Source organism: Electrona antarctica, assembly GCF_951216825.1.
Source record: "Electrona antarctica genome assembly, chromosome: 5".
Taxonomy (NCBI): Eukaryota; Metazoa; Chordata; class Actinopteri; order Myctophiformes; family Myctophidae; genus Electrona; species Electrona antarctica.
Window position 1 is genome coordinate 3,825,250 of NC_136810.1, and position 24,689 is coordinate 3,849,938.

General features: G+C 45.7%; 2 protein-coding genes across 3 annotated transcripts in view; one reads left to right on the forward strand and one right to left on the reverse strand.

The window, feature by feature from the left end:
- bcl2l13 (BCL2 like 13) overlaps positions 1–20,356 on the reverse strand; it is a 43,822-nt gene extending 23,466 nt beyond the window's left edge. For both annotated transcript variants that reach the window (XR_013789957.1, XM_079500535.1), the window contains exons 1-6: positions 20,195–20,356; positions 18,099–18,295; positions 10,542–10,655; positions 8,192–8,348; positions 6,818–6,890; positions 5,885–6,013 (exon numbers count right to left, since the gene is read on the reverse strand). Coding sequence is in view for 1 of the 2 variants with exons in the window: in XM_079500535.1 (XP_079356661.1) it covers positions 5,885–6,013; positions 6,818–6,890; positions 8,192–8,348; positions 10,542–10,655; positions 18,099–18,228 (603 nt within the window). In the remaining variant the exon portion in view is untranslated. The remainder of the gene's footprint in view (positions 1–5,884; positions 6,014–6,817; positions 6,891–8,191; positions 8,349–10,541; positions 10,656–18,098; positions 18,296–20,194) is intronic.
- A 1,860-nt stretch (positions 20,357–22,216) lies between these two features.
- On the forward strand, positions 22,217–23,860 carry LOC306923242 (copine-3-like; the record flags this gene model as incomplete). The annotated part of the gene is made up of 1 exon (XM_079501274.1): positions 22,217–23,860. One exon carries the CDS (start codon positions 22,217–22,219, stop codon positions 23,858–23,860), a length of 1,644 nt encoding a protein of 547 aa, XP_079357400.1.
- Positions 23,861–24,689: the final 829 nt, after the last annotated feature.

The following is a 24,689-nucleotide window of genomic DNA, read 5'->3' on the forward strand; positions in this document are numbered from 1 at the left end:
GTTCTCTCCCCTGAACAGGGAGTCAGGGACTCCCTGTTCCCCTTTTCCCCGTTTCAAACATGTACTGCCAAAAACAACTCAACCCATTTAGACCTGAGGTTGATTCTACAAATGTCTTCTATATCCTGACAGTTTTCTGAAAAACCCGTTTCTATTTAACTATTTAACTATTTCATGTCAAGGACCCCCAAGATTATTATGTAATTGGCCACCGACCCCCATCTGAAATTATGTTGTTCCAGGGACCCCCCCAGAAGCAAAGATTTGAGTTAAAAACGTTCACTCTGAAAGAATATTATATTTGCGTCACATTTTCACGATTTTAGCAGCAAAAATAGCAGATCTACAAGCTCGTAGCGCGGCAGCTTGTAGATCTGCTATTTTTCAATAGCTGAAGTATAACGTAATGCTAAAAACACCAAAAGGGGTTCCCGCCCAGAATGGGTTAAGGGTTTATTTGGGAATTCGTTTCAGTGTAAACAAATCTAAAATAAATGGTGATGTAATGCATGCCATCAGGTGACCGTTCCAAACTACTGTATATTGAATACTGTACTGTATATTGAATACTGTACGTGACGATACAGGAACCATGTGACCTGCATAGTTTCTAAAATAGAAAGAAGCCAGCTCTCTCTCAGTATTGTTCCTTTCATAATGTAATTTGCCTCGCAGGGCCTGAACAACGGATGCAATTCATCTCAAATCAGGCTGAAGTTGTGTCTGTTATTCAGGTCCCCAGGAAGCCAAATTCAATTATGAAAGGGACATTTAATTTAATCCATGTTTTCCTAAAATAAAAAGCCACTTCATTGTGGTTTCTCTACCTGGACTGTTTCAGACACGCTTCTAGATGCAACTCTACTCTACATTATGGGCAGTATTATGCATGTCTTAAGTACCAGGTCTTATTACTTAACTTAAGACCTGGAGGCGTGGTCAATGCCATTTGGCTATTCTGTATATTTATATATGTACTCGTTATTTTTTGTTGTTGCAGTAATTATTGTTGCTATTATCCAATACCTTTCATGTGAGGAAACAGTATGAAATGTACAGAGACGTGACAGAGAAAGAGGACAATGATGTATTTGTATTTATGCTGGGGGGGGAAGGTGTGGGGAAATGAAATGTTTTGTTCTTTAAAATGTTAAAAACCAAATAAAAATATATATAAAAAAATAAATAAAAAAAAAGACCTGGAGGCGTGATCAATGCCATTTGGCTATTCTGAGTGGCCAAACAGCATTGGCCACGCCTCCAGGTCGTAAGTTAAGTAATAAGACCTGGTACTTAAGACACGCATAATACTGCCCTATATCTCTTTAACCCATTATGTCTTCTAAATCCTGACAGTTTTCTGAAATACCTATGTTTCTATATCAGTGGTGCTCAATATTTCATGTCAAGGAACCCAACATTTGTATGTAAGAGGCCGCTGAACCCCATCTAAAAACATGTTGTTCCAGGGACCTCCCCAGAAGCAAAGATTCGAGTTAAAAACGTTTGTTCTGAAAAAATATATATTCCAAATTTGCGCCACATTTTCAGGATTAAAAAATAGCAGACCTACAAGCTCGGTGGCGCGCTATGAGCTTGTAGATCTGCTATTTTTCAATAGCTAAATTATAACATAATGTTTAAAACACCAAAAGGGGTTCCCGCCCAAAATGGGTTAACTCTGCCTGGCCTTATCCATCCTTCCTATCACCAAACTCCTTCTCTGTCCCTCCCCCTAGAGTTGTTCCGATCTCGGTTACTCGGGCCGATACCACCCTCAAGTACAGTACTCGCACTCGGTACCGGCCCCGATACTTTGACCGGAGTACCAAAACATCCAATAGGGCTTGCAAACCTCGCACCTTTGGTATGCAAATTCAGGGGGTGTGCCATTTTGGCTGTGATGAGTCACTACTATACCTGGCCAACGGATAGGCATACAGTGGTGGAAAAAGTACTCAGTTGATGCAGATCTAATATGTAGTAGGGCTTGTAGGCCATCACAATCACAATGGCGCCGGTAGGCGTGACAGCCTACTGTGACATCAGCCTTGCATTCCCTATTGACACTGGGCTGAACGAATGCAAAGGGAGCAAGTCTGACCCAACACTGCAGCAAATCGCCAGAAAACAGACAATCTACAAGCATAAATGACAACTGACAAGTGTAGATCGGAGATCCATCTGCATCTATGAGGAAAAGGGGGTAAAATAAGTGTTTACTCAACAAAAATAAAGTACTCGTATCGGTACTCGGTATCGGTGAGTACTAAAAATGAAGTATTCGTACTGTCTGAAAAGAATCGGGACAACTCTACCTCCCCCCTTTTCCCTCTTCTCCTCCACCGCCCTTCTGTTAGCCTCTCTGCCCCTCGCTCCTTCATCTGCTGTGACAGAAGAGTCACCCCCAGTGAGGGTGGCCTCATTCAGAGCCGCAGGACGCTGCCTGCGGTGGTGGTCACGTCAGCAGCGAGCAGCGCACCACGTGACCGCGCTGTGACCTGGTTCACGGGGAGATGTCTGGTCGTGACGCAGCAGCAGCACTCGGCTCAACAACGTGAGACAGAGCCCACAGAGGGCTGAAATCCTCACCGAAAGAATGAATAAAAAAATATTAATTCTGCACCGTCTCTCTCATGTGGGACAACTATAGCCTGGCTAATAAGCCAGACTCAAATCACACTGTCGTGTGGTATTTGAGTCTGGAGATGCTGTGTATGGATCTTGTTTCCCGGGGGGCGGGTTCAAACATTTTCTCTTTGACGCAATTGGTCAGAGCTACTGTCAGTCAAAGGTCTCAAGCATTGAACGTCACTGTACCAAAGCCCGCCCATATTGCATACCGTGTCCCGATTGGCCACACCAGTTCTCTGGTGTAGGAAATGGGCGTACAATTGAGCCTCTCCAGACCGTAATCCGCCGGCAGGCAATTTTTTTTTGCCAACGGCTGATTCGGTCTGGCTTATTAGCCAGGCTAGGACAACTAAACAGGAACTGTGCATTGGTCAGTAGTATTAACCCATTTTGGGCGGGAACCCCTTTCGTTTATAGCATTATGTTATACTTTAGCTATTGAAAAATAGAAGATCTACAAGCTCATAGTGCAGCACTCGGTGCCACGCTATGAGCTTGTAGATCTGCTATTTTTGAAAAATCGTGACAATGCGGCGCAAATCTTTGAATATATCTTTTTTCAGAGCGAACGTTTTTAACTCAAAGCTTCTGGAAGGGGTCCCTGGAACAACATATTTTCAGATGGGGGTCAGCGGCCAATTACATATATTTTTGGGGGTCCTTGACATTATGAGGAAGGAGGAGAGACCCGCACACCGCCACTTGCTGGTTCAAGAACTTTATTTTAAAGAGTCATAGCAACGTTTCGGGGTCCTTGACATGAAAATGAGAACCACTGACATAGAATGAAAACAGAAATCTGTCAGGATTTAGAATCGTCCTCGGGTCTAAATGGGTTAACTCATAAAGAATAATAATAGCATGACAGGGTTCTGTTTGTTTTGGTTTTGTATGAAGACAAATCTGAAAATATTACACACATGGAAAAGCTGCTTTTTAGACCAACCTGGCATCCATGATATTTTGGACATGCTTTTCAAAGATTCAAAAAGCTAAGGTTTTTGAGATAAAGTTTCTTTGTATATTTAGTAGTATATATATAGTTATTTGTCATATCTACGCTGTGCCATTTTTGTTCACTAAACCTAAAACGTAAAACAGAAATGCCATGTTTATCTATGTTCCAATGTTCAATGCCAAAAACAATACATCTGTTAATCAATTATTTGTGTGACAAAAATGTAATTATCGTGACAGCCCTACGTTAGAGAATTTACTGCCATGAGGGACTGCCATTGGGCCAGGAGAAAATCGAAAATGAGTTAATAGCATGTCTGAAATAAGTGTCAGAGCTGAAATCGACATGCAACTATGAAATATAAATGCTTAAACATGTAGCTGCTAGGTGTAATGTTAAGAGACCACAGAAGACATGTAAATATGAAATATGAATGCTTAAACATGTAGCTAGGTGTAATGTTAAGAGACCACAGAAGACATGTAAATATGAAATATAAATGCTTAAACATGTAGCTAGGTGTAATGTTAGAGACCACAGAAGACATGTAAATATGAAATATGAATGCTTAAACATGTAGCTAGGTGTAATGTTAAGAGACCACAGAAGACATGTAAATATGAAATATAAATGCTTAAACATGTAGCTAGGTGTAATGTTAGAGACCACAGAAGACATGGAAAACAAAAAATCAATGACTTCGCCTCGGTCAGAAACGGTCACAAATAGTGGAAAGGTAAGAGAACTTAAGCCACCCCCCCCCCCCCCCCCCCCCCCGACACTGCAGAGTAAAGTTGCTCGTTAAATAGTAAGTAGGTATTGAGCAACGACGCAGTTCCTCGTCTAGAAACGGTAACCAGAAACGTTTGACTATTCAGCAGCTCAGCCTTTGGTGACTTGCTTGGAGTTTGCACATTATTTTCCTTGTAGCCAATTTCACCTTAAAGTTTGACTATGAAAGCTTAACCCCAAGGGATATATATATACTGGGTATATGCAAAACCCTCAGTCATTAACCGTCCTAAAGCCTGAAGCTATCCTGATAGAAAGCTGTTCTAACAGCATGAGTCCTTCATTTGCAAGAGCAAATGAGCAAATGACTCCAGCATCAGTGTTGTTTTCGTCGACTAAAACTAAGACGAAAAATGTCCATCGACTACCATCGACTACCTTTTTCCACTGACAAAAGCTATTGGAAACTAAATTAAAACTAAGCTATGATGACTAAAACTAAGACTAAATATACTGACAATTTCGTCAACAAATAAAAACGAGACAAAAATGTTAGGAAGGGACTAGTGGACAAGAGGTCTAGTATAAGTCATTTTACACTTGGTTGCATGCTGAAAATAGCAGATCTACAAGCTCACAACGCGTCGCGCTGTGACGTGTTGTGAGCTTGTAGATCGGCTATTTTCACCAAGTGTAAAATCAGTCATTACAACGGCATCAAGGCCCGCCAAAATACATTTTCGTCGACTAAATCAACAGTAGATTTCAACTGTCGACTAAAATCTTATGACATTTAGTCGACTAAAACTAGACTAACACTAAGACATTCCTGGTGACTAAAATGTGACTAAAACTAAATAAAAACTATTCAAGAGACTATGACTAAAACCAAAACTGTTAAGCAGTAGCTGCCCTACCTCAGCATGTACATTCAAACCAGTCAATGTCGCCCCCATCTGCCTGAACTGCACATTACATCATCTAGTTACCCATATCGGTAGTATAAAATTACATTTCATGTCAAGCTGACAATAGTTGCATCTCAGGGAAATAGTCAAAACAAACACATTTCAGTGCTATATAAACTGGCACTATCAAGTGTTTTAGTCCAACAGAAGTGGTTTATTTCTGTACATCACAATTGCAAATGCTAAATGACAACTAGTCTGTTATTAGCAGCTATTAACAGCAGTTAATGCTGCCCCCAACTGGCCATACAGTATACTGTACTTCACCCAGTAAGCTCTAGCCTAGTCTCTCGAGTCTGAGACAGACTTGCAAATTCTTTCAGTCTGAAAATATGTAGTTCCAGGAACCCTCCCCCAGAAGCAAAGATTTGAGTTAAAAAAGATTTGCACCACATTTTCACGATATTTCAAAAATAGCAGATCTACAAGCTCGTAGCGCGGCACTATGAGCTGCTATTTTTCAACATCTAAAGCATAACATATTGCTTAAAACACCAAAAGGGGTTCCCGTCCTGAATGGGTTTTAAGCAACGCATCTATTCCAAACAAAGCAACGAGGCCAGGCAGTAACACACAGGCACAGTGAACTCACCCATCCTCCTGACTGGATGATGTAGTCGGCCTCGGTCTCCTCCAGAAAGCGAACCCCCAGAGGTACCAGGGTGTCCAGGGCCTGGCCCTCTGCGTGCAGCTCCTGCATCACCACCAGGGGGACCAGCACCTGGAGGGAGGGAGGAGAGAGGGAGATGGGAGCTGAACACAGTACAGCAGTGGTTTTCAGATAGCAGAAGAAAATAATTTATATTTACACTTTTCAGCCCTAAATCAGATTCAGGAGACAAGCAAGATGTTGCGTCTCAGAATCAGAATCACTTTATTTGTCATTTTCCCATACATAAAGAACAAGACATACTGTTTCCCCTCAGTTATTGGCAGTGCAACATAAAATGTAGAACCTATTTAACCCATTTAGGCCTGACGTCGATGGAAATAAATCCTAACAATTTTCTGAAAAACCCATGTTTCTGTGTCAGTGGTGCTCAACCTTTTTCATCTCAAGGACCCCCAGAATTATCTCTATTGGGCCATGGACCCCAATCTCAAAACATGTAGTTCCAGGGACCCTCCAGAAGCCAATATTTTAGTTAAAAATGTTTGACCTACAAGCTCGTAGCGCGCCACTCGGTGGCGCGCTACGAGCTTGTAGATAAAGAAAGTGTCATGGTGCTATCCTTAAAAAACATTACCAGCACAGTTTTATAAAAGTGCTGTTGTGCATTCCAAAGTGCAATTTGTGTCCAGTTCTCACCTGGTTCCAGCCTCTGTGTGTCTGTGTCTCTGTGTGTGCGTGTGTGCGTGTGTGCGTGTGTGCGTGTGTGCGTGTGTGCGTGTGTGCGTGCGTGCGTGCGTGCGTCACCTGGTTCCAGTCCCCCTGTGTGTGTGTATGTGCGTGCGTGCGTGCGTGCCTCACCTGGTTCCAGCCCCCCTGTGTGTGTGTATGTGCGTGCGTGCGTGCGTGCCTCACCTGGTTCCAGCCCCCCTGTGTGTGTGTGGAGACATCCAGACATGCGTCTCTGAAGGTCTGGTAGTCCAGAGGACTGAAAAACACACCAACAGGGTCAAACGATGATGTATAATTACCAGCTCAGTGACTCTGTGGTTAAAGTGTCCACCCTGAGAACTGGAAGGTCAGGGGTTTGAAAAAAATGAATTCTGCACCGTGTCCCTCACAGGTGACAACAGGAACTGTGCATTGGTCAGTAGTATTAACTCATAAAGACACTGTAATTAATAGCATGACAGAGTTCTGTTTGTTTTGTTGGACTTTGATTATAACATTCCTTCCAGGCAAACTCACATTGAGCTTGTTGGGAAACATTTATTTCCTCATATTTTGCCATTGGATATTTGAGTGCATTGTGGTTTGTTTTGCGATTGCTCTCAGGCTCAAATTAGAAAGGAGCACTACTGATATGTATGATACTGATATATATATATTTTTGTATAAACTATAAACTCTAAAAGATTACACTCCAGCTCCAACCTACTAACTGAAAGGTTTTGTCCCAATCTGTGAATTGTTAACCCATTTAGAGAATAATGTCTTCTAAATCCTGACAGTTTTCTGTCGTTCTCGAACATTTTCATGTCAAGGAATAAGGATCCCCAAAAATATATGTAATTGGCCGCCGACCCCCATCTGAAAATATGTTGTTCCAGGGACCCCCCCCCCCCCCCCAGAAGCAAAGATTTGAGTTAAAAATGTTCACTGGGAAAGAATATATATTCAAAGATTTGCACCACATTCATTTTCACGATTTTTCAAAATTTGCAGATCTACAAGCTCGTCGAATGATACAGACAGACATGACATGACAAAGGACTTCAGCTGCTTTCGGTAAAAAGAAGAATTACACGCGATGCACACGTGATAACCCCCGGACCTGCCATTGATGAGTTAGTCAGTCCACTATTAAATACCACGAAAGGAGCCACGCTACTAGTAGCACTCTTTTTCCTAAACAATGAGCAGAATATGTACAACTATTTATGGTGTTTTGGTATTATGGTTCTAAACGCACATTTCTTCTGGCCTACATGCAGCTATACCTAGTTGATGTCCTACATACAGCCAGACCTACTTGAAGAAATCACAGGCTGAGGCTTTCGTGAAATATCCAAGACTATTGTGGTTTATGGAAGATAATGTTCCCGAACAAGTATTCTATTGCCAATTTGACCAATTCAAACACTCTATAATCTTAAAAAATCACACCCGTGTGAAGTGGGTTAGGTTCCGGGATATGGCCTGATTTACACATGTTTGCGCACCGAAAACATCAAATCTAAAAAGCTCACAAGGCGTCAAGCTGTGGCACTGTTGGAGCAGAATACTGACCCGGTGAGGAGTGAGTGTACAACCGTAGCCAGGTACGAGCCCAGGTCTCTGGACACCCCGTCTCCCAAGGCACCAAGACAGTCTTCAATGGAGTTCTCGGGGTCGATCGGGTGGAACACCGGCGACGTGTGCCTGTCGAAGCCTGTGCTGGAGAACGCTGAGAAGAACAGAATGAACATCCTCTCATTGTGGGACCATTATATTTGAGGATTTATTTATTCACATGGCAGTGTCGAAATAAAAAAAAAAAAGTCTTCTGAAAGAATATATATGTATATTCAAAGATTTGTGCCGCATTTTCACAATTTTTCAAAAATAGCAGACCTACAAGCTCATAGCGCGCCACCGAGTGGCGCGCTATGAGCTTGTAGATCTGCTATTTTTCAATAGCTAAAGTATAACATAAATGCTTAGATAAAACACCAAAAGGGGTTCCCGTCCAGAATGGGTTGAGGAGAATAGAATAATAGGTTGCAGAAATTGGAGAGAGATTGCAACCGATCTAGTCATAACTATTTACACTATTAACATCGTTGTTATAACAATTTACAAATTAGGCATTTAGCAGACGCTATATACATTATACAACAAAGTATAAATCTAAGTTTTAAGTAGTTGCAGGCGATTTAATCGATTCTAACAATGTGTAGCGCAGTGGCGGGTATTGCGTTCAATAAAGGTGTGTTGATTGTCATGTTTGGCTGACATGTGACCGATGTGCGCCCTGCTCCATATTCATATGGTTATTCATATGTACGTCGTACGGAATGTCAGAACTTTAGATATAGACGAAATGTGAGTCTTCTTAGTCACAAATCACCCAAATCACTGAATGCTCCTTTAACTGGAGTTAAAGGAGCATTCAGTGATTTGGGTGATTTGGAAAACCTGTGGAGGTTCACTTACAGGCAGAGATGGATGTGTGTCTGTGTGGAGGTTCACTTACAGGCAGAGATGGATGTGTGTCTGTGTGGAGGTTCACTTACAGGCAGAGATGGATGTGTGTCTGTGTGTAGCTTCACTTACAGGCAGAGATGGATGTGTGTCTGTGTGGAGGTTCACTTACAGGCAGAGATGGATGTGTGTCTGTGTGTAGCTTCACTTACAGGCAGAGATGGATGTGTGTCTGTGTGGAGGTTCACTAACAGGCAGAGATGGATGTGTGTCTGTGTGGAGGTTCACTTACAGGCAGAGATGGATGTGTGTGTTTGTGTGGAGGTTCACTAACAGGCAGAGATGGATGTGTGTCTGTGTGTAGCTTCACTTACAGGCAGAGATGGATGTGTGTCTGTGTGGAGGTTCACTAACAGGCAGAGATGGATGTGTGTCTGTGTGGAGGTTCACTAACAGGCAGAGATGGATGTGTGTCTGTGTGTAGCTTCACTTACAGGCAGAGATGGATGTGTGTCTGTGTGTAGCTTCACTTACAGGCAGAGATGGATGTGTGTCTGTGTGTAGCTTCACTTACAGGCAGAGATGGATGTGTGTCTGTGTGTAGCTTCACTTACAGGCAGAGATGGATGTGTGTCTGTGTGGAGGTTCACTTACAGGCAGAGATGGATGTGTGTCTGTGTGTAGCTTCACTTACAGGCAGAGATGGATGTGTGTCTGTGTGTAGCTTCACTTACAGGCAGAGATGGATGTGTGTGTTTGTGTGGAGGTTCACTAACAGGCAGAGATGGATGTGTGTCTGTGTGTAGCTTCACTTACAGGCAGAGATGGATGTGTGTCTGTGTGTAGCTTCACTTACAGGCAGAGATGGATGTGTGTCTGTGTGGAGGTTCACTAACAGGCAGAGATGGATGTGTGTCTGTGTGTAGCTTCACTTACAGGCAGAGATGGATGTGTGTCTGTGTGGAGGTTCACTAACAGGCAGAGATGGATGTGTGTCTGTGTGTAGCTTCACTTACAGGCAGAGATGGATGTGTGTCTGTGTGGAGGTTCACTAACAGGCAGAGATGGATGTGTGTCTGTGTGTAGCTTCACTTACAGGCAGAGATGGATGTGTGTCTGTGTGGAGGTTCACTAACAGGCAGAGATGGATGTGTGTCTGTGTGGAGGTTCACTAACAGGCAGAGATGGATGTGTGTCTGTGTGGAGGTTCACTAACAGGCAGAGATGGATGTGTGTCTGTGTGGAGGTTCACTTACAGGCAGAGATGGATGTGTGTCTGTGTGGAGGTTCACTTACAGGCAGAGATGGATGTGTGTCTGTGTGGAGGTTCACTTACAGGCAGAGATGGATGTGTGTCTGTGTGTAGCTTCACTTACAGGCAGAGATGGATGTGTGTCTGTGTGTAGCTTCACTAACAGGCAGAGATGGATGTGTGTCTGTGTGTAGCTTCACTTACAGGCAGAGATGTCATCTTCCAGTTTTCTCAACTCCTCTTCTATCTGCCCCCTTATTGCTCTGTTCTTCTCCCTCTCACCGTCTCCTCCACCCGCAGATGGCTGGGAGTCCCCTCCTGAAAGAGATAAACATACCACACGTCAGCCAGCGGCCCGGTCACATTTTCTGCATTTCAAAACAAAGTCAAAATTAAAATGACCATCCGAGTGTGCAATGTTTACACAAAGCACAGCATCAAAGGACCAGAGGTCCTATTTCACTGCCAACTGAGCAAAGTTACAACCAAGTTATCTTGTGGAATAAAGCGTCTTGGTCTTAGTGGACACTTTGCCATTGAATCAGTTCATCAATATGAAAGCAGAATTAGCAGTAACGCTCAAAGCTGTCCATTCATTATCAATGGCATTCAATGTGTGTGTTTACACAAACCCTCAAAGCTGGACATAGGAGGGTTTAGCGCCCCTTAAAAACATAGCATATCACATTCTGCCTGAGCCACCGGCGTGTCCAGGGAGGGAGGCATAACGTGGCACGCCCTGGAATCTGACTGACCACCCCAAGACAGTACTATATTCATTATACAATAGGTCGTTTCGAGGAAGCAATCCGATTGGTTGAAACAGCCTTCTAGCCGTGGTTCAACTTCAAACGAGCACCACTCCACACCTAATCAAAACAAAGAATTCAGCTGCTCTGTTCTCCTAGAGCGCAGCAAACTCGGTGGCTAGGCTAGCTAGTTTCTTGGGACATTTGTGGTCGTAGTGACTAGATCTGTCATTACAAAAAAATGTGTTTTTTCAGCGGTTTTCTTAGTTTTAAGGGTAACTGTTGTATAATTGCAATATTACACACTGTGTTCCTTTTGGAACTCGCCCTGCGGCCTCGTTCCTGCAGCATCGCAGGCGTGCATTAATGACGTTAAACCACCCCCTCTCGTGTAATATTGCTTAATTCTAAACTACGATTGCCCAGGCAGTCATTGGGCATTTAATTTCCTTTAATGTATGCTCCAATTAAACTTTTACAGGAAAAAACTGTAACGTCAGCAACTAAAGTAGATACAGTACGTCATACTTCATGCCAGCCCCTTCATAAGTCAGTGCCACACTTCGGCCACGACAGCGGACAGCCCACTGCCGTCGCTCACACATTCACTCTCACTCATGGCGGATCAGTGTTGCTTTTCCCAGGCGGGTGCTGTTTCAGCAGTCAGCCCGGACCTGTGCCTCGCTCTCTGCACTGGCCCATGGGCGTGTGAGAGGCGTGTGCTGTTTCAGCAGTCAGTCCGGACCTGTGCCTCGCTCTCTGCACTGGCCCATGGGCGTGTGAGAGGCGTGTGCTGTTTCAGCAGTCAGTCCAGACCTGTGCCTCTCTCTCTGCACTGGCCCATGGGCGTGTGAGAGGCGTGTGCTGTTTCAGCAGTCAGTCCAGACCTGTGCCTCGCTCTCTGCACTGGCCCATGGGCGTGTGAGAGGCGTGTGCTGTTTCAGCAGTCAGTCCAGACCTGTGCCTCTCTCTCTGCACTGGCCCATGGGCGTGTGAGAGGCGTGTGCTGTTTCAGCAGTCAGTCCAGACCTGTGCCTCGCTCTCTGCACTGGCCCATGGGCGTGTGAGAGGCGTGTGCTGTTTCAGCAGTCAGTCCAGACCTGTGCCTCGCTCTGTGCACTGGCCCATGGGCGTGTGAGAGGCGTGTGCTGTTTCAGCAGTCAGTCCAGACCTGTGCCTCTCTCTCTGCACTGGCCCATGGGCGTGTGAGAGGCGTGTGCTGTTTCAGCAGTCAGTCCAGACCTGTGCCTCGCTCTCTGCACTGGCCCATGGGCGTGTGAGAGGCGGGTGCTGTTTCAGCAGTCAGTCCAGACCTGTGCCTCGCTCTGTGCACTGGCCCATGGGCGTGTGAGAGGCGGGTGCTGTTTCAGCAGTCAGTCCAGACCTGTGCCTCGCTCTCTGCACTGGCCCATGGGCGTGTGAGAGGCGGGTGCTGTTTCAGCAGTCAGTCCGGACCTGTGCCTCGCTCTCTGCACTGGCCCATGGGCGTGTGAGAGGCGTGTGCTGTTTCAGCAGTCAGTCCAGACCTGTGCCTCGCTCTGTGCACTGGCCCATGGGCGTGTGAGAGGCGTGTGCTGTTTCAGCAGTCAGTCCAGACCTGTGCCTCGCTCTGTGCACTGGCCCATGGGCGTGTGAGAGGCGTGTGCTGTTTCAGCAGTCAGTCCAGACCTGTGCCTCGCTCTGTGCACTGGCCCATGGGCGTGTGAGTAATCCTGTGGTGATTACACACGACAGGCTGTCAGAACACGGAGTGGGCCAAGCGGAAAGCAGGGATCAGGCACTTCTCTCCCCCCATCCCATCCCATCCCACCCCTGGCGTGTCCACAGAGAGGAGGAGGAGGGGGGGGGGGGGTCACAGGAAAAAAAAAAGAGGAGTCCTTTTTCTCTCCCTCTTGTTACTGAAAAAGGAGGTATAGAACTCCAAGGTATGTGTATAATAGATTTAAACACTCTTTTGTTCCCCTGTCAATCAAAATGCTCAATCAGTGCCGAATGCACTTTACTGACTCAGAGATTCAGGGATTGCCAAAAGCACTTTACTGACTAGTTGCACTTTATCAAGGGAATGTGTGCAATATCTCTGTTTTGTGTATGTTGGGTGTTTCATGGTGTTTTTCATTTTCTTATGTGAACGTGTCTGTTATTTGTATGCAGCTGTGACTCTGTCTCCAAGACACATTTCTCCCGGGAGACAAATAAAGACAACCTTGAACCTTGAAAATGCCTGAAGGCCTTTTTTCACGTCCTGTCACACTAAGGAAGGAAAGGAGCATATGGGGACTGAACCCGTTTATAGACCTGAGGACGATTCTACAAATGCCTTGTAAAATCCTGACGGCTTTCTGAAAAACCCTATGTTTCTGTGTCAGTGGTGCTCAAACTATTTCATGTCAAGGACCCCAAGAATTATATGTATTTGGCCTCCGACCCCCATCTGAAAATATGTTGTTACAGGGACCCGTCCCCCAGAAGCAAAGATTTGAGTTAAAAAACATTCCCTCTGAAAGAATATATATTCCAAAATTTGCGCCACATTTTCACGATGAAAACAAAATAGCAGACCTACAAGCTCATAGCTCACGAGCTTGTAGATCTGCTATTTTTCAATAGCTAAAGTAGAACAGAATGCTTAAAACACCAAAAGGGGTTCCCGCCCGGAAAAAAAAATTCTATGGATTTCAGTTTCACAATTCTAAAGAACATTTTAATGAGCTATACGGTCAGTACCACTTCCAGTTAACACATCAGCCATGGTATGGATTTTTGGAGCATTCCTCCAAATGCAATCACACAGTCTAACTTAGTTACATTTTTTAAGCAGTTTCATGGCCAAGGTTTCCGTGCCCAAGCAGCACCTGGTCACCTGATCAATATGAAATAAGTGGTTTATACATCAGTGAATCTCTTGAAACAAAAAGCGCACTTTATCCTGGCCTGACCTGACCTGACCCTGTGCTCCAAGTTGTCTGTCTCTCTCTGATTAGGACAGCACCATTAGATTACCAAGAATAGGAAGTCACTCTGAAAGTCCCACTAACTGGCACGATTGGCTGTGCTGATCTGTTGTATGATCTGAACATACCAAACCACACCAACCAAATTGGTTTGGACATTGATATACAGTAAATAGTACATGTCAGAAATGTTGTCTCAAGGGCAGCATAAATTCATGACAGGCATGGGTGTCATCACTTAACCCCCATTTAGACCTGAGCTCGATTCTACAAAATATCTTCTAAATATTTTTTCTGGAAAAAAAAAATATATATTTCAGGTCAAGGAGCCCCAAAAATATATGTAATTGGCCGCCGACCCGCATCTCAAAATATGTTGTTCCAGGTACCTCCCCAGAAGCAAAGATTTGAGTTAAAATGTTCACTCTGTAAACAATTCAAAAATAGCAGACCTACAAGTTCATAGCACGGCACTGTAGATCTGCTATTTTCCAATAGCTAAAGTATAACATAATGCTTTAAAACACCAAAAGGGGTTCCAGCCCATAATGGGTTAAGGCCGTTACTGTGTCAAAGGCGACACATATGACCTGGCATTGTTATGACTGCAAACACCGGCTATTACACAACTGTCAATGGCAGGACTTACTGTATATACATATGACTCATGTGACCGCCGCGCTGACTTGAAGTGCGTTACCCGTTCAAATCATATCATATAAATAACGGTAATGGGTCACACACACCAAGACTGCATTTCAGTCATTTATTCTTGCATTTTGGACAGGAGACAAACGTTTCGGCTAAGGCTGGATAGCCGAAACGTTTGTCTCCTGTCCAAAATGCAAGAATAAATGACTGAAATGCAGTCTTGGTGTGTGTGACCCATTACCGTTATTTATATACTGTATGAGGGGCAGCGGCCAGCGGTGGCCTAAGGGTTAGAGGAGCGCCCTTGTTGCCGAAAGGTTGCCGGTTCGATTAATTCCCCGGACGGACAGGAAAAATCTGGGTTGGGAAGTGATTGTCATCACTCACCCAACACCGCTGAAGTGCCCTTGGGCAAGGCACTGAACCCCCAACTGCTCCCCCTGGAGCTGTTTAGTGGCTAACAGTATAAGACTGTGGTTGTACTGGTCAGCTCCCAGGTTTTAATGTGTGTGTGTGTGTGTGTGTGTGTGTGTGTGTGTGTGTGTGTGTGTGTGTGTGTGTGTGTGTGTGTGTGTGTGTGTGTGTGTGTGTGTGTGTGTGTCTGTCTGTCTGTGTGTCTGTCTGTCTGTTTCTATGTGAAGGGCGTTGCTGAAAATGAGCACCTGTGCTCAGCTACTTCCCTGGGTAAATAAAGAATTAACTGTCTGTTCTGTTTGCTTTCATGTTGCAACAGATACACTAACCCAGTGGTTCTGGGTCCCCAGATGACAGTGAAGTGACAATTTAACTTGAAGGACTTTTAAGATCTTTTAATTTAATCACCACAAAAACTGGTCAAACATTAGCCAAATTGCCAAATATTATAAAAAGAGGCAAACATTTAGAAAATAGCCGATCTATGAGCTCACTTGTAGATCGGCTATTTTCACTATTATTTATCTGTGGAACCGGCTCAAACTAAGTGTAATGCCTATAGTTCAGAGTGAGTGTCAGGGTGGGAGCCCCAGTGAGTGTCAGGGTGGGAGCCCCAGTTCAGTGAGTGTCAGGGTGGGAGCCCCAGTTCAGTGAGTGTCAGGGTGGGAGCCCCAGTTCAGTGAGTGTCAGGGTGGGAGCCCCAGTTCAGTGAGTGTCAGGGTGGGAGCCCCAGTTCAGTGAGTGTCAGGGTGGGAGCCCCAGTGAGTGTCAGGGTGGGAGCCCCAGTGAGTGTCAGGGTGGGAGCCCCAGTTCAGAGTGAGTGTCAGGGTGGGAGCCCCAGTTCAGTGAGTGTCAGGGTGGGAGCCCCAGTGAGTGTCAGGGTGGGAGCCCCAGTGAATGTCAGGGTGGGAGCCCCAGTTCAGTGAGTGTCAGGGTGGGAGCCCCAGTTCAGTGAGTGTCAGGGTGGGAGCCCCAGTGAGTGTCAGGGTGGGAGCCCCAGTGAGTGTCAGGGTGGGAGCCCCAGTTCAGTGAGTGTCAGGGTGGGAGCCCCAGTTCAGTGAGTGTCAGGGTGGGAGCCCCAGTGAGTGTCAGGGTGGGAGCCCCAGTGAGTGTCAGGGTGGGAGCCCCAGTGAGTGTCAGGGTGGGAGCCCCAGTGAGTGTCAGGGTGGGAGCCCCAGTGAGTGTCAGGGTGGGAGCCCCAGTTCAGTGAGTGTCAGGGTGGGAGCCCCAGTGAGTGTCAGGGTGGGAGCCCCAGTTCAGTGAGTGTCAGGGTGGGAGCCCCAGTTCAGTGAGTGTCAGGGTGGGAGCCCCAGTGAGTGTCAGGGTGGGAGCCCCAGTTCAGTGAGTGTCAGGGTGGGAGCCCCAGTGAGTGCCAGGGTGGGAGCCCCAGTTCAGTGAGTGTCAGGGTGGGAGCCCCAGTTCAGTGAGTGTCAGGGTGGGAGCCCCAGTGAGTGTCAGGGTGGGAGCCCCAGTGAGTGTCAGGGTGGGAGCCCCAGTGAGTGCCAGGGTGGGAGCCCCAGTGAGTGTCAGGGTGGGAGCCCCAGTTCAGTGAGTGTCAGGGTGGGAGCCCCAGTGAGTGCCAGGGTGGGAGCCCCAGTTCAGTGAGTGTCAGGGTGGGAGCCCCAGTGAGTGTCAGGGTGGGAGCCCCAGTGAGTGTCAGGGTGGGAGCCCCAGTTCAGTGAGTGTCAGGGTGGGAGCCCCAGTTCAGTGAGTGTCAGGGTGGGAGCCCCAGTCCAGTGAGTGTCAGGGTGGGAGCCCCAGTGAGTGTCAGGGTGGGAGCCCCAGTTCAGTGAGTGTCAGGGTGGGAGCCCCAGTGAGTGTCAGGGTGGGAGCCCCAGTGAGTGTCAGGGTGGGAGCCCCAGTGAGTGTCAGGGTGGGAGCCCCAGTGAGTGTCAGGGTGGGAGCCCCAGTTAGTGTCAGGGTGGGAGCCCCAGTGAGTGTCAGGGTGGGAGCCCCAGTGAGTGTCAGGGTGGGAGCCCCAGTCCAGTGTCAGGGTGGGAGCCCCAGTCCAGTGTCAGGGTGGGAGCCCCAGTGAGTGTCAGGGTGGGAGCCCCAGTGAGTGTCAGGGTGGGAGCCCCAGTGAGTGTCAGGGTGGGAGCCCCAGTGAGTGTCAGGGTGGGAGCCCCAGTGAGTGTCAGGGTGGGAGCCCCAGTGAGTGTCAGGGTGGGAGCCCCAGTTCAAAATTGTCACAGCCTGAAAAGGTTGAGAACCACTGCACTTAGCGACGTTAAAATACAGTCCAACAGAGCACACAGATCAGTGACACAGTACAACAACCTTCAATGAGGTAAAAGGTCAACACTGACCTGCTTGCAGTATGTAAGTAAATGTTATTTATATAGCACTTCTCACAGAGAAAACTCCCAAAGTGCTTTACATACAGAGAATAAAAGCAAAAATAAAACAAGGAAGTTAATACAAAACAGAAAAAGGTCTATCTATCTATACAATCAAGAAAGACAGCCAATAATACAAACAAGGAAGTGTGTGTGTGTGTGTGTGTGTGTGTGTGTGTGTGTGTGTGTGTGTGTGTGTGTGTGTGTGTGTGTGTGTGTGTGTGTGTGTGTGTGTGTGTGTGTGTGTGTGTGTGTGTGTGTCCGCCTCTTTGGTTTGAGTATTTATTTGTGTCAACCGTCAACTAGATACACTTGACTCTCAGACTAGTATTTTCCATTTCACTTCAGGTTTAGATCTAAACTAGATCCTTGACAAATACTGTATATCGGCCATTATTTGACTTTTTGTGTAAAACATCAGAATGTTCTCAAATAGAACATTAAATCAATTCTTTTTCACTATTTTTCATATGAATTAGAAATCTTGCACTTACACATTGGTAATTGGTGGTCTAGTCTAGCACTCAAAAAAATAATAATCTGGATCGGCCCCAAATGTATGGCATCGGTCTGGCTCGAATCCAAAGTAGCCATAATAAAAATAAAACAAAAGTGGATTGAAAAGGAATAATTTCTGAAATCAGTCTTTCGCCTCACCTTGACCTGCAGCTGAGGCCTGTAATCTGTATGCAGGAAGGAGACCCAGATAGCTGAGGACGATGTACTTGGTTTCATAGAGGAAGCCCTCGGGCACAGCGGTGGTGGTCGTGGAGCCCAAGGCAGCCATCAGAGCAGATGTGTGTTCAGTCTCTCAGGCACATAAGTAGTTACAATCTAAGTTGGACAAGTCTCACCTTAAAAGAAGAAGAATAGAAAGAATATCAGCAATGAGGAAAAATAACAGATTGATTGATTTAAATATTAACAGTTCGCAGAATTACAGTACATTTCAAGCACAACTCAATACAAAGACTGTTAACTGTGAGTGGACGACCCAATAAAGCATTACACTTGTTTACAAGAGGGTCCACCTTGTTCAATTCATCAAAACATTTAGAGACGTACAAATAGACACAGAACAGGAATTCATCATAAAGGAGGTAAAAAGGGAAAAGAAACATATACAGTGAGGGGAAAAAGGGGTGGGGGGGATTCCGATTTTACGGGGGCCAGTTTCAAATTGCAGCCGCCTGTAGGTGCCCTTTGAGAGCGTTTTTGAAGGAGTCAAGGGATTCGCATGTCTTAATGACTGTTGGTAGGGCGTTCCACATTTTGGTGGCATAGGAGCGAAAATAATTTAGTCCCTTGTTTGTGCCGAATCTGGGTTGCATCATTAGCTGGAGGTGAATAAGGCATACATAGACTCTACTCTAGTCTCCTACCCCAATAATAATTCAGAGTAATCAATCATCCCAACTGTTGCTCATGTGGCCTAAAAAGTCGTCATTGATAACACCTACATGCTGTTGCTCTCCGGCACACCTCTCTCTAGCAGGGTAGACAGAGCTTCTTTGTTGCTATTTTGTCAGGTTTTTGATTTCTCTCTCCTTCTCTCTCTCTCTTCTTTTGTTAACTCACTCCTGAATTAAATATCCATTTTTATGTCGTCTCCAATCATGTCAGACAGACTTCTAACCATGTGTTGGGTTAGATTAGATGGATCGGTCTAATAATTAGCCTAGATAGATCCATGCATAACATCATCTGTGCTCATTCATTGCTTTAGTTATAAAAACAATTAAGTTCAAAAGACACCATTGTTACTGTGCATCAGAATAGTCCACTCCTAACCTTAACCTAAAAGGTGTTTAACTTTGTTTTATGTTCTTTCTTAGAATAAACACTGTGCCCCAGTGAGTCAATAGGACCTCCTAACCTGTAGGAACCCAAACTTGCAGTACATTTGATTGATGTCTGTCAAGCTACTGATGTTGTAAGAGTCATAGGCCTATCTTCATAACAATCATTGCTAGAGATAGTTTGTTCACTAACCCATCTCTATAACCATATCTCTCCAGATTTGTATAGTAAACAGAAAATACATTTTCAGGTGGGATAAAATAATTATATAAAAAACAAACAAAAAAAATCATACAGGATGATACATAAATAAATTGGAAATCTCTTGATAGGATGCAATTGGTGACCCTTTTATTTTTTGTATTAAAGAGCTGAATGGTCATGGAGACCCCCTGTTACTGAACCCCTGATATATTCTTCCAAAAGACAGCAGAACCTTGTAACTTTAACTAAGATTAATGTGTGAGGTGGTGTACTGTCTGTACGTGGAGCCATGGGGGAATATATCTGATTGATTGATTGATTGATTGAAATATTTATTATACAGAATTACAGTACATTTCAAGCACAAACTCAATACAAAGACTGTTAACTGTGAGTGGACGACCCAATAAAGCATTACACTTGTTTACAAAGAGGGTCCACCTTGTTCAATTTCGGCAGTTAAACAACGTCCTCTAAAACTAAAGGAGAAGGAGACCACATTGTTCTTCTGCCTGGGCCAACATGGCTAGTTATTAGCGAGCAGCAGTTAGCAACCGTACACTGACACCACACCTCCTCCTCCTCTGTCCATTGTACAGCACGCTGCATGCATGGTGGCACACCGACCACACGTTGACTGGGAGAGAAGGACACTTACACAAGAAAAGTTACACCTAATACACGTAACGCTAGTGTAGCTTTACAGTTTACACATGTTGTGAAGCATATAGAGGTAGTTTATCTCTTACCCTACTTGTCCAGGAGGGCAGTCAGTGTTCTTTCTGCTTGCTGGTGAAAAGGATCAGATATAAATAATAGAACACGGTGTGCTGCTGTTGCTTTGGTCCCACAATACAACTCTCTGCTGCTTCTTCTTCTTCTTTGGATGTTGAGACTGAGGGAAGCGTTACGTGGCTGCTGCCACCTCCTGGGGTTATATGAAGGTGCACTTATTAGAGCCATCTAATAGAAGAGTTGCGACATTGAGGGGGCAGAAATTAATGAATTAATTCATGCAACCTGGACTGAGACAAGCTGGAGTTGGAAATGAAATACATTGTTTTCAACGAGGGCGGCGCAAACAAGATTGATTGATTGATTGATTGATTGATTGATTGATTGATTGATTGATTGAAATATGTATTAACAGTTTGCAGAATTACAGTACATTTCATTCAATTAAGCACAACTCAATAAAAAGACTGTTAACTGTGAGTGGACGACCCAGTATTACACTTGTTTACCTTGTTCAAATCATCAAAACATTTAGAGACGTACAAAACTTCTTACTTCTATATAGCCAAAAAGAACAGAACAGGAATTCATCATAAAGGAGGTAAAAAAGGGAAAAGAAACATATACAGTGAGGGGAAAAGGGGGTGGGTGGTGGGGGCTATTTTAAGCATGTGTGCAACATGACAACTGTTTTAAAGTATTGCACAGTAACAACTAAAGTCTGTTTAATGTTTATGTTGTACTATTACTGCAAAACATTCTAATAAAGGGATTTAAGATCATTAAAGCTGGGCTGTTGCCCTGAGTCCAATGCATTTCTGCCTACTTGCGGTCCCAGTTGGTTGTAGAGCCGCCATTGGACTGAAGCCCCATGAAGTGAACGCAGTTTGCGTATCTCTGTCTATATCTAAGGCTCTGCTGATGATGAAGCATATATTAGTGGACTTGACCTCTCTCACATTTATATTTAGGCTTGTGAGTGAAGAGGGTCATGTACTGTAGCAAAGACACAGTCAAGGTTCGCAAAACAATGTCATGTGGACCTCCAACTTGGTTTGATTATGTATTAATTCACAGAATCCCATCTGAAAAGATTTTGCCCATATAGGCACCATAAGATTTGGGGGTCCTTGACACAAAAAAGTTTGGGAACCACTGTTCTAGATTGGGTTCAAGTGGTTAAACTGTTCCCCGTTTTGTTGGGGAGCCCCTGGAACCTCCTTGAAAAGAAACAACAAAAGAAAAAAAGGACCCGGGGGCCCCCGGACCAGATTTTCAGATAGATACTAATATACTAATAGGCTATGGAGATACCTGTTGTTGGAGATCCCTGTTGCCACTGAAAACAGGGATACAGTAGGCTATACTGCATGTCCATATATTGAGATGATATCTATCTATGTATGTGTCAGTCCCATCCATCCATCTTCAACCACTTATCCGTAGTCGGGTCGCAGGGGCAACAGCTCCACCAGAGAGCTCCAGACTCTCCAGAGCAACCTTAGTGACTTCCTCCTGGGGGATTCCGAGACGTTCCAAGGCCAGTGAGTCGGTGTGTTTCCTCCAACTGCGCCTCGGTCTGCCCCGGGGTCTCCTCCCAGTGGGACATGCGTCGAGGACCTCCCTAGGGAGACGCCCGAGAGGCATCCTAACCAGATGACCCGAACCACCTAAGCTGGCTCCTTTCCAGGCGAAGGAGCAGCGGCTCTACTCCGAGTCTCTCTCGTGTGACAGTCCCTCCACTCAGATTTATACCCATATATGGAGATCCCTGATGTCATCAGTATAATGCCCATATATGGGCATGGCCACCATATGATTATTTACATTCAAATGTGATTGGATTGGATTGTGATTCACATGTTACATCATGCCTTGGTGGCCAGACTGGGTACTTAAACTGTATTCTGGTCTGTTTAGCAGTTTGTTATAGATTGAGTTGTTTGGATGTGCTAAAAGCACAGTCACCTATATGCTCTATAAACAACAAACCTAAAGCAACGTACCCACACATTACCAACCTATAAAACCTTACCATGGCTTCTACAGGTGGAGCACCAGTTCATGATGGTCTGGGGTCCAGTCATTGTATGACCCAGGTGGAGCTAACCATCTCCTGTGAGAATCTTTTGGACAAGGACGTCCTGTCCAAGTCTGACCCCTTGTGTATCCTGTACATGGATCACTCTGGGACGTCCCAGTGGCATGAGGTCGGACGTACGGAAATGATCCTGAATTGTCTCAATCCAAAGTTTGCAAAGAAGTTTGTGGTGGACTATTACTTTGAGACGGTGCAGAAGCTCAAGTTCTGTGTGTATGACGTAGACGACAACACCAATGACCTGCGAAATCAAGACTTCCTGGGACAGCTGGAATGTAACCTGGGACAGATCGTGTCCTGCAAGAGGCTGACCCGACCTCTGTCGCTGAAGAACAATAAGCCCGCGGGCCGTGGAACCATCACGATATGTGCCGACGAGATAGCCGACAACACGGTGGCCAATTTTATAGTACATGCCAGAAACTTAGACGACAAGTATATGTGGTGGTCAGACCCGTTCCTGGAGTTCTACAAGAAGTCGGAAACTAGATGGCAGCTGGCTCACAGGACGGAGGTGGTGAAGAACAACCTGAATCCAGTATGGAGACCCTTCACGGTCCGCCTACAGTCTCTCTGTGATGGAGACATGGAGAGGCCAATAAGGGTTATATGTTACGACCATCGTGAATCCGGCTCCCATGCACTGATTGGAGAGTTTGAGACCACGGTCGCACGCATGCAAGCAGGAACACACCTATCCCCGGTTGAGTTCCAATGTATCAACTCAAAGAAGTTACAAAAGAAGACAAGTTATAAAAACTCTGGGGTGATCTGTGTCAAGCAGTGCCAGGTGGTGAAGACTTATACTTTCCTGGATTACATCATGGGCGGCTGTCAGCTCCACTTCAATATCGCCTTGGATTTCACAGCCTCCAACGGGGACCCCAGGAGCCCCCAGTCTCTCCACTACATCAACCCTGAGGGCTTTAATGAGTACCTGTCAGCGCTCTGGGCTGTGGGCAGTGTCATCCAGGACTATGACAGGAACAAAATGTTTCCTTCCTTTGGATTTGGAGCCCAGATCCCTCCTCAATGGCAGGTTTCCCCCATATTTCCTATCAATTTCAACCCATCAAATCCATTCTGTGTCGGTATAGAAGGAGTGGTGACTGCTTACCAGCAGTGCCTGCCCAAGGTGAGGCTCTACGGTCCGACCAACTTTGCCCCGGTCATCGACCACGTCGCCTGCTTCGCTAGACAAGCCGTACGGCAGAACGCTGCTTCTCAATACTTTGTCCTGCTCATCCTCACCGACGGCGTGATCACGGACATGGATAAGACGCGCACTGCCATCGTGGAAGCCTCTCGTCTGCCCATGTCGATCATTATCGTCGGGGTGGGCAACGCAGACTTCAGTGCCATGGAGTTACTCGACAGTGACGACCGAATCCTGTATTCACAGAGGGGCGACGCCGCAGCGCGAGACATCGTCCAGTTTGTGCCCTTCAGACAGTTCCAAGGGAACAGGGTGGCTCTCGCTCGGAGTGTACTCGCAGAGTTGCCCGACCAAGTTTCCTCCTTCTTCAATTCATTCAACCTGAAGCCCCCTAATGAATCCAGCTCCTCTACTCCTTCTTAGGTGTGTTGTTGGTGAACATTCTGTTGCACTTTAAGGTAGTGCAACAGATAGATAAAATCAGACGGATGTGGATAATAATCTCAGACTGAGATGAACAGTATTCAAATCCATCAATCCATCCATCCATCTTCAGCCGCTTATCCGTAGTCGGGTCGCAGGGGCAACAGCTCCAACAGAGAGCTCCACATTTCCCTCTCCAGAGCAACATTAGTAACTTCCTTAATCCCGTGGGTGCCTCGAGGACCTCCCTGTAGGGAGACGCTCGAGAGGAATCCTAAATTGGCTCCTTTCGAGGCGAAGAAGCAGCGACTCTACTCCGGGTCTCTCGTGTGACTGAACTTCTCACTCTACCTCTAATGGAGATGCCAGCCACCCGTCGAAGAAAACTCATTTTGGCCGCTTGTATTCGTGACTTTATTCATTCGGTCATGATGACCCACACTTCACGGCCATAGGTGAGAGTAGGAAGCCAGACTGCTCTTTATAGACAAAGAGATTTAATTGGCCTTCTGGCTCTTTTCGTCACACAACGTGCGGTACAACGACTGCAATACCGACCCTCGCCTCTGCTGCTCAGATTCTCCGGCTGATCTCTTACTCCGTCCACCCCTCACTCGTGAACAAGACCCCGAGATACTTAAACTCCATCAGTTTCCTGCATGCTGAGAACCATGGCCTCAGATTTGAAGATGCTGATCCTCATCCCAGCCGCCGTACACTCGACTGCGAACCGGTCCGGTGAGAGCTAACAGTATTATAACAGTATTACTGCATCAATATTATAATACAATCAATGTATTATTCTGAAATGAGCCATTCTGCGTCATTC